The sequence below is a fragment of the Hylobates moloch genome, unplaced genomic scaffold, assembly GCF_009828535.3.
Source record: "Hylobates moloch isolate HMO894 unplaced genomic scaffold, HMol_V3 SCAFFOLD_21, whole genome shotgun sequence".
NCBI lineage: Eukaryota > Metazoa > Chordata > Mammalia > Primates > Hylobatidae > Hylobates > Hylobates moloch.
In genome coordinates, this window is record NW_026652296.1 from 26912472 (window position 1) to 26926196 (window position 13725).

At 47.4% G+C, this 13725-nt stretch overlaps 1 protein-coding gene across 4 annotated transcripts in view; it reads right to left on the minus strand.

Annotated features, from left to right (window-relative positions):
• ZNF341 (zinc finger protein 341) overlaps positions 1 to 13725 on the minus strand; it is a 64369-nt gene that overhangs the window by 5319 nt on the left and 45325 nt on the right. For all 4 annotated transcript variants that reach the window (XM_058433202.1, XM_058433201.1, XM_032142583.2 and 1 more), the window contains 2 exons: positions 5390 to 5486; positions 2873 to 3005 (listed from right to left, as the gene is read on the minus strand). In XM_058433202.1, the coding sequence (XP_058289185.1) occupies positions 2873 to 3005; positions 5390 to 5486 (230 nt within the window). The remainder of the gene's footprint in view (positions 1 to 2872; positions 3006 to 5389; positions 5487 to 13725) is intronic.

A 13725-nucleotide genomic window follows, 5' to 3' on the forward strand; every position in this document is an offset into this window, starting at 1 on the left:
AGACAGAGTCTTGCTCTGTCGCCCAGGCTGGAGTGCAGTGGTTCGGTCTTGGCTCACTGCAACCTCCACCTCCTGGGTTCAGGCAATCCTCCTGCCTCAGCCTCCTGAGTAGCTGGGATCACAGGTGTGCACCACCACACCTGACTAATTTTTGTATTTTTAGTAGAGATGGGGTTTCACCATGTTGGCCAGGCTGGTCTCGAACTCTTGACCTCAGGTGCTCCGCCCACCTTCGCCTGTAATTCCCAAAGTGCTGGGATTACAGGCGTGAGCCACCGCGCCTGGCAGCGTGTATTACTTTTGAATAATAATTTTTAAAAGCCATAAAGAGCAATTTGGTAATATCAAACTTACAATGCACTACTTCTTTTCCCTTCTTTATTGTGGAGAAATATACATAACAGAAAATTGACCATGTAAAGCTTCTTTTAAGTATATAGTTCAGTGGCACTAAGTTCATTTGCACCATCATGCAACCATCACCACCATCTGTCTCTAGAATTTTTTCATCATCCCAAACTGAAACTCAGTATTACACATGCATTTTAACCTAGCATTTCCACTCGTAAGAATATACACTACAGATACACTTCCAAAAGCTTGCCAAGGGACCCACACAGAATTGTGTGTACAAACTAATAGCTGAAATGTAATTTAACGGTTCATACATAGGCTGGGCACGATGGCTTATGCCTGTAATCCCAGCACTTTGGGAGGCTGGGGCGGGGGGATCACTTGAGGTCAGGAGTTCAAGACCAGCCTGGCCAACATGGTGAAACCACATCTCTACTAAAAATACAAAAATTAGTTGGGTGTGATGGTGCGCACCTGTAATCCCAGCTACTTGGAAGGCCAAGGCAGGAGAATTGCTTGAACTCAGGCAGCAGAGGTTGCAGTGAACCAAGATCATGCCACTCAGTCTCAAAAAAAAAAAAAAAAAGGTTTATACATAGAGAACTGGTTAAATACAAGATGAAAAATTCATTGAGGAAGACTGCCCAGATGTGAAAAAGAAGGTGCTGTTGGTAACATCTTTTTGGGGGGCCGGGGGAGGGGGACCCACAGAATTTAGCCTCCAGAGGAACTGTAAGCACACATTCCTTGGGGAACATTGCCAAGGTGTATGATAAGAAAAAAAGGCACATAAGTTATAGTATGTGCTCATTTTTGCAAACGTAAGCAAGTGTTTTATATACGTGTAAAATAAAACTAGAAGAATGTAGACTAGACTGCAAACAGTTACCTTTGGGGAAGAGAATTAGGAGTATTTTTGCAAACTGCAAACTACAAGTCACACCCTGTTGGTGGTTATTTTAAGAATTAAAAATAGGCTGGGCGTGGTCGCTCGCATCTGTAATCCCAGCACTTTGAGAGGCCAAGGTGGGTGGATAACCTGAGGCCAGGAGTTTGAGACCATCTTGGCCAACATGGTGAAACCCCGTCTCTACTAAAAATACAAAAATTAGCCAGGCATGTGGTGGGCGCCTGTAATCCCAGCTACTCGGGATGCTGAGGCACGAGAATGGCTTGAACCTCGGAGGCAGAGGTTGTAGTGAGATTACACCATTGCACTCCAGCCCGGGTGACAGAGTGAGACCCTGTCTCAAAATAAAAATAAAAGAACTAAAATTGAAAGAGACAAAATAGAAAACACTGTTTTGTATAACCTTTGTTGCAATACATCCTATGTGTATATATGTACTTCCTGGGTTGCAATATGAAATGTATTTTTTACCATAGGTCATAGGAAAGAAAAAAAAGGAAAAACATTGGATTGTCCATCTGAAGTGAGAGGGAGTTTATTTTTATTATATATGCTTTTGTCCTGTCAGGATTTTCCCTCAGGTTTTCTCAATCTTTAGACCCTTTTCAATTAAAAAGCAATTTAAAAAATTTAACTAATAAAAATATCTTAAGATTAATAGAAAAGAAAATGTCAGTGTGTTTCAACTGGGGAACCAGGGGGATGGCGTTTTGTTCAGGTTTGAGTGGGAACTTACAGTGAGAGCAGTGTCCCCACCACAGGTGGCAGAGTCAAGAGTCCCTCACAAAGGCCGGGTGCAGTGCCTCACGCCCGTCATCCCAGCACTTTGGGAGGCCGAGGCAGGTGGATCACCTGAGGTCAGGAGTTCGAAACCAGCCTGGCCAACGTGATGAAACCTTGTCGCTACTAAAAATACAAAAAACTAACTGAACATCGTGGTGGGAGCCTGTAATCCCAGCTACTCAGGAGGCTGAGGCAGGAGAATCGCTTGAACCCGTGAGGCAGAGGTTGCAGTGAGCCAAGATCTACCACTGCACTCCAGCCTGGGTGACAAGAGTGAGACTTCGTCTCAAAGAAAAAAAGAAAAAAAGAAAAAAAAGTCCCTTCCACACAACCTCCAGGGGCTCTTCTCTGCTTTAGTGGTGGTGGGAATCCCTTGTTCATGAATTAAGGCAGGTGAGTCAGGGGCCAGGAAGGAGAGAGGAAGGAGGAGCAAGGGGAGAGGCAGGAGGGCTGGAGGGAGACAGAGAGCAACAGAGAGAAGGAGGGGGAGGGGGCTGGAGGGAGAGGGGAGAGGACAGGGGAGGGAGGCTGGAGGGGGCTAGAAGGAGATGGGGAGAGGGAAGGGAAGGGAGGCTGGAGGGAGGGGAGAGTGTGAAGAGAGGGGTGGAAGGGTGGAGATGGGAGAGGAGAGTGAGAGAAGGAGATGGGGAGAAGAGATGGAGGGGCTGAGTGAGATGGGGAGGGAAATGGGGAAGCGGAGGGAAAAGGGGCTGAGGGAGACAGGGAGAAGAGCCAGATGGGGATGGGAAGAGATAGAAAGGGATGAGGAGAGGGGGAGGGGGAGGGGAGGGGCTGGGCTGGAGTTCTTGGGGGCAGGGTACCTACCTGAGTGGATGTGAGCGTGCAGTTTGAGGTAATGCTCCCGCCGGAAGAACTTCTTGCACACCTGGCACTTGAACCTGCCCCCGCTGCCGTGGGTGGGCAGATGACGCCGCAGGTAGCGTTCACAAGGAAACACCTGGGAGAGAAGAGGGGCCTTCAGGTCTGACTCACCGGGCCCCCCTCTCCTGGCCATCTTCTGAGCTCAAAGTTCCCTCGTTTCCAGCCCCTATAGAGACACCTTCCTTTCTGGCTACCAGGGGCCAGGACCCAGAATGTCAGACTCAGCCCTTAGAACTTCATGGCTCCCCACAAGCCCAGACAAAACATGTCTGCCCTGAGCTTTTGCCCGGATGTTCTTCCCACCCAGAGGGCCTTTCTCTCTTTACTGACAAACTCTCACACATCCTTCAAGACCCAACTCGGGTGTCACTGCCCCTGTCAAGCCTTCCCTAGCTCCCTGGTGCTATGCCCAGCAAAGCCAATTCTGCCTTTGAATGTCCACCCACACTTTTAAGTCAGCATTTAACCCACTGAATGACAGCCCTTTGCTTACACAGGAGCTCCAAGTGGGCAGAGAGGGGCGTTCATTCCCCAGCACAGAGCCTGGGTCAAATGACTGACAAGTAAAAGAATTAATGGAAAATGAGCAAATTACTAAAGAAATCAATGGAAAGGTAATTTTTTACTATTTTATTTTACTTTTATTTTATTTTATTTTTATTTTATTTTATTTTATTTTATTGAGATGGAGTTTCGCTCTTGTTGCCCAGGCTGGAGTGCAACGGTGCGATCTCGGCTCACTGCAACCTCTGCCTCCCAGGTTCAAGCGATTCTCCTGCCTCAGCCTCCCGAGTAGCTGGGATTACAGGTGCCTGCCACCACTCCCGGCTAATTTTTATTTTTAGTAGAGACAGGGTTTCTTCATGTTGGTTAGGCTGGTCTCGAACTCCTGACCTCAGGTGATCCACCCGCCTCAGCCTCCCAAAGTGCTGGGATTACAGGCGCCCAACACCACACCCAGCTAATTTTTGTACGAAAGGTAATTTTTTTAAAGCCAGAAAACACAGAAGTGAAAATCTGTTTCCAATCCAGGCAAAGGAAGGGCATGTATTCACACATTCATTCATGTTGGTAGAGCGTTGGTCAGGGGCACAGACCCAGCTGCCCCACTGCTTATTAGGCCCGTCATTTCCTAGCTAGGTGACCTTTCTGCCTTGGTTTCCCACCTGTAAAGGGGGATAGTAATAATAGTACACCTATCTGCTAGTCAATTCTGGTGAAATGCTCAGCATCTGGCATGTGGTTCTTGCTCAATTCATGGTATCTTTTACTCGGACCACAACTTCTAAAGCTTAAAATTAGGCTAGATAATTAGAAACATCTAGAATGAGGCCAAAGTGAAACCAGGGCTGCCCTGGAAAATCTGCCACGTATGGTTGTAAGAAAATGAGTAGAGTGAAGAAGCAAGTTAAACACACCAGAGAGACGTAATCAGCAAAATCCAGACTGCGGGGAACACCGCTGGACCAAATGGCCCAGTTTCTTCAACAAATAAATTCAGAGGAAAGAAAAAAGGGAGCAGTGGTGGGGGGTGTTGGGGGGGGACCTGTAGATTAATAGAGGCTTTTGTTATGTCAATCAATTGCAATCTATGGACCTGATTCAAATAAACTTTACAAAATGATGAAGCTTTGAGACAACTAGAAATTGGAACACTTCCTAGATGTTTGATGTTATTAGGAACAGGCTTTAGTGAGGCTTTCAGAGTCACTGAAAAGAAGAATCCAGGCTGGGCATGGTGGCTCATACCTGTAATCCCAACACTCTGGGAGTCTGAGGTGGGAGGATCACTTGAGGCCAAGAGTTTGAGACCAGCCTGGGTAACATAGTGAGCCCCATCTCTACAAAAAATTTAAGCTGGGTGCAGTGGCTCATGCCTGTAATCCCAGCACTTTGGGAGGTCAAGGTGGACAGGTCCCTTAAGCCCAGGAGTTTGAGACCAGCCTGGGCAACATGGTGAAACCCCATTTCTACAAAAAATACAAAAATTAGCTGGGCATGGTGGCACATGCCTATAGTCCCAGCTACTCAGGGGACTGAGCCCAGGAGGTTGAAGCTGCAGTGAGCCATGATCAAACCACTGCACACTAGCCTGGTGACAGAGTAAGACCCTGTCTCAAAAATAAATAAATAAATAAATAAATAAAAAGAAGAGCCAATTGTAATAAGGATAATCTTACATCAGGAATCTGAGAGGCTGCTGCTCAGACACTAGACCTGGGACCAGGACAGCCCACCCAGCCTGGCTCCAGCAGCAGCCCCAACATGGCCACATCTGGAATGTGATGGATGAGATGGCCAGGCAGAGACACTGTGTCATCTGTGGAGTAGCCCCTGAGCCCTGCCTGCATGTCCTATGGTGAGAGAGGAGAAGGAAAGGGTGAGGTGTGTACCCCACCCCACCACTTCCTTGCCCTTATTATAGCCTAGGGCCCCGGAAAAGAGGACAGTGGCACCCACCTTCTGGCAGTGTGGGCAGGGGAAGTTGTGAGTGGCGGTCTGCAGGTGGTGCTCCAGGGCCTCAGGGGTGGAGTATTTGTTGACACATTTGACACACCTAAGTGGAAGGAGCAGGAGAGGTGAGGGAGGAAACACAGCAGGCATAGGAAGCAGCCCCCAGGCCACCCCAGGGCCAACATTAGGAGGCAACATCCTAGAGTTAATTCATTCCAAATCCATCCACTCTTCTCAACTGCCACTGCCTGTCCTCATCTGAACGCCATCGTCTCTTCCTCGGACTTGTGCAGTAGCCTCCTCACTGGCCACCCTGCCCCTGCCTTGCCTCCTATAGTCCATTCTCCACAGGGTGGCCAGGGGGCACCTTTAAAAATGAAACTCAGACTGAGCACATTGGCTCACACCAGCAATCCCAATGCTTTGGGAGGCCAAGGTGAGAGGATTGTTTGAGACCAGGAGTTCAAGATCAGCCTGGGCAACATGGCAAGACACCTATCCCTATGAAAAATTTAAAAATTAGCTAGATGTGGTGGCTTCCCAGCTACTCAAGAGGCGAAGGCAGGAGGATCGCTTAAGCCCAGGGGTTTGAGGTTACAGTGAGCCATGATTATGCCACTACACTCCAGCCTGGGTAACAGAAAGAGAACCTGTCTCTATTTAAAAAAGAAAAAAAAAAAAAAGGCCTGGTGTGGTGGCTCATACCTGTAATCCCAGCACTTTGGGAGGCCGAGGCAGGCAGATCACCTGAGGTCAGGAGTTTGAGACCAGCCTGGCCAACATGATGAAACCCCGTCTCTCTACTAAAAATACAAAAATTAGCCAGGCGTGGTAGCGTGGACCTGTGATCCCAGCTACTCAGGAGACTGAGGCAGGAGAATCACTTAAACCCAGGACGCAGAGGTCGCAGTGAGCCGAGATCGCACCACTGCACTCCAGCCTGGGCGGCAGAGTGAGACTTTGTCTCAAAAAAAGAAACAACAAAAAAAAAGTAAGTCAGACTATGCCACACCATTGCTTAACCCACCTCCCACCTTGGCCTACAAGGCCCTGTGGTCTGACCCACTCCCACCTCTCAGACCTCATCCTTCTCCTCTCTCCACCTCACTCACTCTGCTCCTGCCACCCTGGCCTCCTTGACCTACCTTGAACACACCAGGCTCATTCCCACCTCAGGGCCTTGGCACTGGCTGTTCCTGTTCCCTGGAACACTCTTCCCCAAGTCTTCCCCAGGCAGTGCCTTCTCATCCTTCATGTCTCAGCTCAAATGTCACCTCCCCAAAGAGGCACTCCTGGCCACCCTGTCTCAAGTTGCCCCCCACCATGCACTCCCAGCCACTCCCTATTACATCACTCAGTTTTATTCTCTTACCACTTCTTACCTGGAATTATTTATTATTTGCTTACTTGGTTATTATCTGTCTCCTCCACTAGCAAGTGGTCACATCTTGCCCATTCACAAGCTGCTCCCAGCACCAGTGAGAACTTGTTACATTAAAGAGTAATGTAACAAGTGCCTTCCCATTTCTGACCCTCTGGGCCTCCTCATTCAAAAAACGGGGTGTGAGTCCCAAACAGACCTGCCTGTCACTCATTCTTACGATTGTCACATGGCTGGGTGCAGTGCCTCACGCCTGTAATCCCAGCACTTTGGGAGGCTGAGGTGGGTGGATTACCTGAGGTCAGGAGTTCAAGACCAGCCTGGCCAATATGGTGAAACCCTGTTTCTACTAAAAATACAAACATTAGCCAGGCATGGTGGCACCTGCCTGTAATCCCAGCTACTGAGGAGGCTGAGGCAGGAGAATCGCTTGAACCTGGGAGATGCAGGTTGCAGTGAGCTGAGATCACGCTACTGCACTCCAGCCTGGGCGATAGAGTGAGACTCCATCTCAAAAAAAAAAAAAAAAAAAGAGAGAGATTGTCACAGAGTCTGACATAGTTTGTATCTGTGTCCCCACCTAAATCTCATGTTGAATATAATCCCCAGTGCTGGAGGTGAGTTCTGGTGGGAGGTGATTGGATCATGGGGGTGGATTTCTCATGAATGGTTTAGGACCATCCCCTTGGTGCAGTCCTCAGGATAGTGAGTGAGTTCTTGTGAGATCTAGCTGTTTAAAAGTGTATGGCGCCTCCCTCTCTCTCTATCTGGCTCCTGTTCTGGCCATGTGACATGTCTACTCCCCCTTCTCCTCCTGCCATGAGTAAAAGCCTCCTGAGGCCTCCCAGAGGCAGATCTGCTAGCTCAGACACTATACTTCCTGTACAGCCTGCTGAACTGTGAGTCAAATACGCCTCTTTTCTTATAAATTACCCAGTCTCAAGTATTTCTTTATAGCCGTGCGAGAACGGCCTAACACGGAGTCAAAAAACACAACTGTGCCAAACAGCTCATAAACATGTCCTCACAACAGCAGTCTCAGGCCACCAACCACTCTGAAGGGAGAAAAGACACCACCATCTCCCCATCATGAAAACATGTGCCAGCTAAGGAAGAAAGGGTATTATCAGACAAAAAAAGAAAAGAAAAAAGAAAACATTTGCCAGCATATTGACCTGTTTACAATGAGTTATCAGTGAGGAACGTCACAGGTAGGTGAACAATTCAAACCAAAAACAAAAAGGCAGGCTGTGTAGAGTACTGCCTGTGGGAAACCCCGGGCAGGCTGCACCTGCAAAGGGCCCAGGGGAGCCCCACAGACCGCACTCTGAAACTACACACTAGCCAGGCGCACTCTGAAATCACACACTAGCCAGGCGCGGTGGCTCACGCCTGTAATCCCAGCACTTTGGGAGGCCAAGGTGGGCAGATCACTTAAGGTCAGGAGTTCGAGACCAACCTGGCCAACATGGAGAAATGCTGTCTCTACTAAAAATACAAAAATTAGCCAGGTGTGGTGGCTCACACCTGTAATCCCAACTACTCGGGAGGCTGAGGCACAAGAATCACTTGAACCCAGGAGGGCAGAGGTTGCGGTGAGCCAAGATCATGCCACTGCACTTCAGCCTGGGTGACAGAGAGAGACTCTGTCTCAAAAAAAATAAAAAAAGAAAAGAAAGAAACCACATACTAAATGCCTCCAGGCAGCAAGAAAGGGAAGGTGGGGTGGGAGCAGAGGTACCAGGAGGGCAGAGACTTAACTAGCTGGTGAGATGGGAAAGGACAGAATCTCACAGGCTTCAGGGGCTGGGTTTGGGGGAGACATAGGTTTGTGTCAGAGATAGTTTACCAATAGCCAGGAAAATTAAAATCTCCTGCCAGAAACAGCACCTGAATTAAGTCATCCAAGGTAACGTCACCAGATATGACACACGGAGGAGGACACAGTATTTGTTGTGACATTCCCAACAAAAGTGCATGCCCTGAATTTGAATTGAATCATAGGGTAAAATCAGGCAAACCTGAACTGAGGACATTCTACAGAATAACCTGTCTATACTCTTCAGAAATATCAAGGTCTCAAAAGACAAAGACAGAAGGAGGAACTGTTCCAGCTTATAGGACACAAGAGAGATGAGAGAGACATGACAACTGAATTCAACATGTGATTCTGGTTCAAAAAAAACTTTTTTTTCTTTTTCTCTAAAGCATGTTATTAGAACAATTGGAAAATTCTGAATAAGGCCTGTAATTAGATAATAGAATTGTATTGATATTAACTTCCTAATTTCTTTTTTCTTTTCTTTTTTTTTTTAGACAGAGTCTTGCTCTGCCACCCAGGCTGGAGTGCAGTGGCCCGATCTCGGCTCACTGCAACTTCCGTCTCCCAGGTTCAAGGGATTCTCCTGCCTCAGCCTCCCAAGTAACTGGGAATACAGGTGCCCGCCACCACACCCTGCTAATTTTTATATTTTTAGTAGATATGGCATTTCGCCATGTTGGCCAGGCTGGTCTCGAACTCCTGACTTCAGGTGATCCGCCCACCTCAGCCTCCCAAAGTGTTGGGATTACAGGCATGAGCCACCGCGCCTGGCCTGATTTTTTTTTTTTTTTTTTGAGATAGGGTCTCACTCTGTCCTTCAGGCGGGAGTGCAGTGGTGCTATCTCAGCTCACTGCAACCTGTACCTCCCGGGCTAAAGCAATTCTTCTGCCTCAGCCTCCTGAGCAGCTGAGACCACGGGCATATGCTACCATGCCCGGCTCTTTTTTTTTTTTTTTTTTTTTTTTTTTGGTAAAGACGGGGTTTTGCCATGTAGTCCAGGTTGGTCTCAAACTTCTGGGCTCAAGCAATCTGTCCACCTCAGCCTCCCAAAGTGCTGGGATTACAGGCATGAGCCACCACACAGAGCCCAACTTCCTGATTTTGGTAACTATAGTACACTGCGCTTATGGAAGAGGTTATCCTTGTTTTTAGGAAATACAGGCCAGGTGTGGGGCTCACGCCTGTAATCCCAGCACTTTGGGAAGGCCAGGCAGGAGGATCACTTGAGGCCAGGAGTTCAAGACCAGCCTGGGCAACACAGTAAGACCCTGTCTCTACAAACAAACAAACAAAAAAATTTAGCCAGGAGTGATGGTGCCTGCCTGTAGTCCTAGCTACTGGGGAGGCTGAGGCAAGGTGACCACACCTGTGAATAGCTGATGCACTCTAGCCTGGACAACACAGTGAGACTCTGTCTCTAAAAAAATAAAAATTGGCCAGGTGTGTGGCTCACGCCTATAATCCCAGACCTTTGGGAGAACAAGGCAGGTGGATCGCCTGAGCCCAGGAGTTCCAGACCAGTCTGGTCAACATGGTGAAATTCCATCTTAATAAAAAATAAAAAATTAGCTGGGCCTGGTGGCACACACCTGTGATCCCAGCTACTCAGGAGGCTGAGCTGGAGGACTGCTTGAGCCCAGGAGGCGAAGGCTGCAGTAAGCTATGATCACGCCACTGCACTCTAGCCTGGGTGACAGAGTGAGACCCTGTCTCAAAATTAAAAAAAAGGCCAGGTGCAGTGGCTCATGCCTGTAATCCCAGCACTTTGGGAGGCCAAGGCAGGAGGATCACTTGAGCCCAGGAGTTTAAGACAAGCCTGAGCAACATGGCAAAACCCTGTTTGTACGAAAAATTACAAAAAAAAAATTAGGCCAGGCGCAGTGGCTCACGCTTGTAATCCCAGCACTTTGGGAGGCCGAGGCGGGCAGATCACGAGGTCAGGAGATTGAGGCCATCCTGGCTTACATGGTGAAACCCCGTCTCTACTAAAAAATACAAAAAATTAGCCGGGCGTGGTGGCGGGCGCCTGTAGTCCCAGCTACTCGGAGAGGCTGAGGCAGGAGAATGGCGTGAACCCGGGAGGCAGAGCTTGCAGTGAACCGAGATTGCGCCACTGCACTCCAGCCTGGGTGACAGAGCGAGACTCCATCTCAAAAAAAAAAAAAAAATTAGACGGGCATGGTGGTGCACGCTTGTAGTCCCAGCTACCCAGAAGGCTGAGGTGGGAGAATCACCTGAGCCTGGGGAGGTCAAGGGTCAAGGCTACAGTGAGCCATGATCATGCCACTGCATTCCAGCCTTGGTGACAGAGTGAGACCCTGTCTCTAAACAAAAAATTAATTAATTATATTAAAATTAAAATAAATACATAAGTTAAATTCGTGAAACAAAGGAAAGCTTTAAAACACAGATATTGAAGGCCAGGCATGGTGGCTCATGCCTGTAATCTTAGTACTTTGGGAGGCTGAGGAGGGTGGATTGCTTGAGCCTTGGAGTTCTAGGCCAGCCTGGGCATTATAGCAAGACACTGTCTCTACAAAAAATACCTAAATTTGCTGGCAGTGGTGGCACACACCTGTAGTCCCCGCTACTCAGGAGGCTGAGGGGGACGGATTGTTTGAGCCAGGGAGGTCAAGGCTACAGCGAGCCATGATTGTGCCACTGTACTCCAGCCTGGGTGACAGAGCAAGATCCTGTCTCAAAAATCAACCTATCAATAATAAAATTATGACAAAATAAAAGGTTTAAAAAGAACACTTTTTTGAAAATGATTGCTCGTGATATGGGGAAGTGGGTCACAGTGGATGGAGAATTCCTATTCACTCTATGCCCTGTGATAGTTTCAAAATATTGCACTGTATACATATAATTAGTTTTTGAAGTAGATAATTAATCTTTAAAAAAAAAAAAAAGACCGGGCACGGTGGCTCACGCCTGTAATCCTAGCACTTTGGGAGGCCAAAGCAGGCGAATCACGAGGTCAGGAGATGGAGACCATCCTGGCTAACACAGTGAAACCCTGTCTCTACTAAAAATACAAAAAATTAGCAGGGCATGGTGGCAGGTGCCTTGTAGTCCCAGCTACTAGAAAGGCTGAGGCAGGAGAATCACTTGAACCTGGGAGGCGAAGGTTGTAGTGAGCTGAGATCCCGCCATTGCACTCCAGCCTGGACGACAGAGTGAGACTCCGTCTCAGAAAAAAAAAAAAAAAAAAAAACCCTTTGAACTCTGACCTGCAAAATCACTTCTAGGAAATTACAAAAAAAGCAAAGATGTACTTCCAAAGTTGTTCCCTGTATAACTGTTATACTAATGACAAACTGAAAGTAACCACACTAACCAACAATGGGAAATGACATAAGTAAATCACAGTACATCCATGCACAATGGAATACTAAGTAGCTGTTTAAAGAATGAGACAGGTCTATTGTTGCTGAAATGCAAAGATGTCCATAATACTGATGTTTTTGTTTTTCCCCGAGACAGGGTCTCATGAGTGCAGTGGCATGATCACGGCTCACTGTAGCCTTGAACTCCTGGACTCAAGCAATCCAGCTCAGCCTCCCAGGTAACTGGGACTACAGGCACATGCCACCATGCCTGGCTAATCTTTGTATTTTTTGTACAGGCAAGGTTTCACCATGTTGCTCAGGCTGGTTTTGAACTCCTGGCCTCAAGTGATCTGCCTGCCTCGGCCTCCCACAGTACTAGGATTACAGGCATAAGCCACTGTGCCCAGCTATGTTACTGTTTTAAGTGAAAAAGTTTTAAGTGATAAAACCACATGTACAGTGATCCCATTAAATCAGTCTGTTTGTTGGACATTGCACTACAGGAAGACAGAGTGATGAATTTTCACCAAATTCAGTGACTGTATTTGGGACCACCTGACTCAAATATAGTCTGTGATATTTATATCTGTATCCATATCTGTAAACATACTACACATATATACCAAAGGATATCCACCAAGAGGTTAATAGTACAGTGGCGATCTCTGGGTGACAGTTTTGGTTTTTTGTTTTTGTGTGGGTTTTTACAAAATTCTTTTCTCTGCATTGAACATTGACTTTTGCAATTGGGGGAAAAAAATCAATAAATCTTATTTTTCTTTTTTTTCTTTTTGAGACAGAGTCTCTCTCTCTGTCACCCAGGCTGGAATGCAGTGGCATGATCTTGGCTCACCACAACCTCCACCTCCCGAGTTCGAGCGATTCTCCTGCCTCAGGCTCCACAGTGGCTGGGGCTACAGGAGTGTGCCACCACACCCAGCTAATTTTTGTTTTTTGTTTGTTTGTTTGTTTGTTTTTTAGTAGAGACAGGGTTTCACCATGTTGGCCAGGCTGTTCTCAAACTCCTGACCTCAAGTGATCTGCCCTCCTCGGCCTCCCAAAGTGCTGGGATTACAAGGGTGAGCCACCGCACCCAGCCAGATCTTATTTTTTAAAAGGAAATATTAAACATATAGTAAAGATGTAGTGGCATGACTAAAAGTCATTTGAGAGGTGTGGGGAAAGTACACATAGGCAGGCCAAAGCAATGTGGCTGACAGGGAACAGAAACCAGAATGACAGGGCTTGGACCTCTAAAGATATGAAGCCACCACAGCCACTCAAATGTCACTATGAGAGAGAATCAACTCTCATGGTGTATAAGCCACTGTTATTTGAGGTCTCTACTGCATGCAGCCAAATGTCTACTTAAATAACACAAATAATAATTGTAGCAATAACATTTATTGAGTACCTACTATGTTCCAGGTACCATGTCTAAGAGCCTCAGCCTTGCCTTACTTGATCCTTATAAATAATCCAATAGGGCAGGCACTACTGTGATCCCCATTTCACAGAGGAGAAAACTGAGGCTCAGAGTGGCTGAATACCTTGCCCAAGGTCATCCACTGGATTTGCAGTCAAGACAGGATTTAAGCACAGGCCAATGGCTCCAGAACCTTTATCATTACCCATGACACCATTCCACCTTCAGGCCATCCAAATGGGGGCCTGGCTCATTGGGCCTTACTTTTGGGATAGGACAACAGCTCCAATGTCTACAAAAGGCCACTGGCACTATGACCCTGCAAGGGGACTGCACAGGGACATCAGCATTGGGCTCAACCTTCAACCTGCAAACTCCAA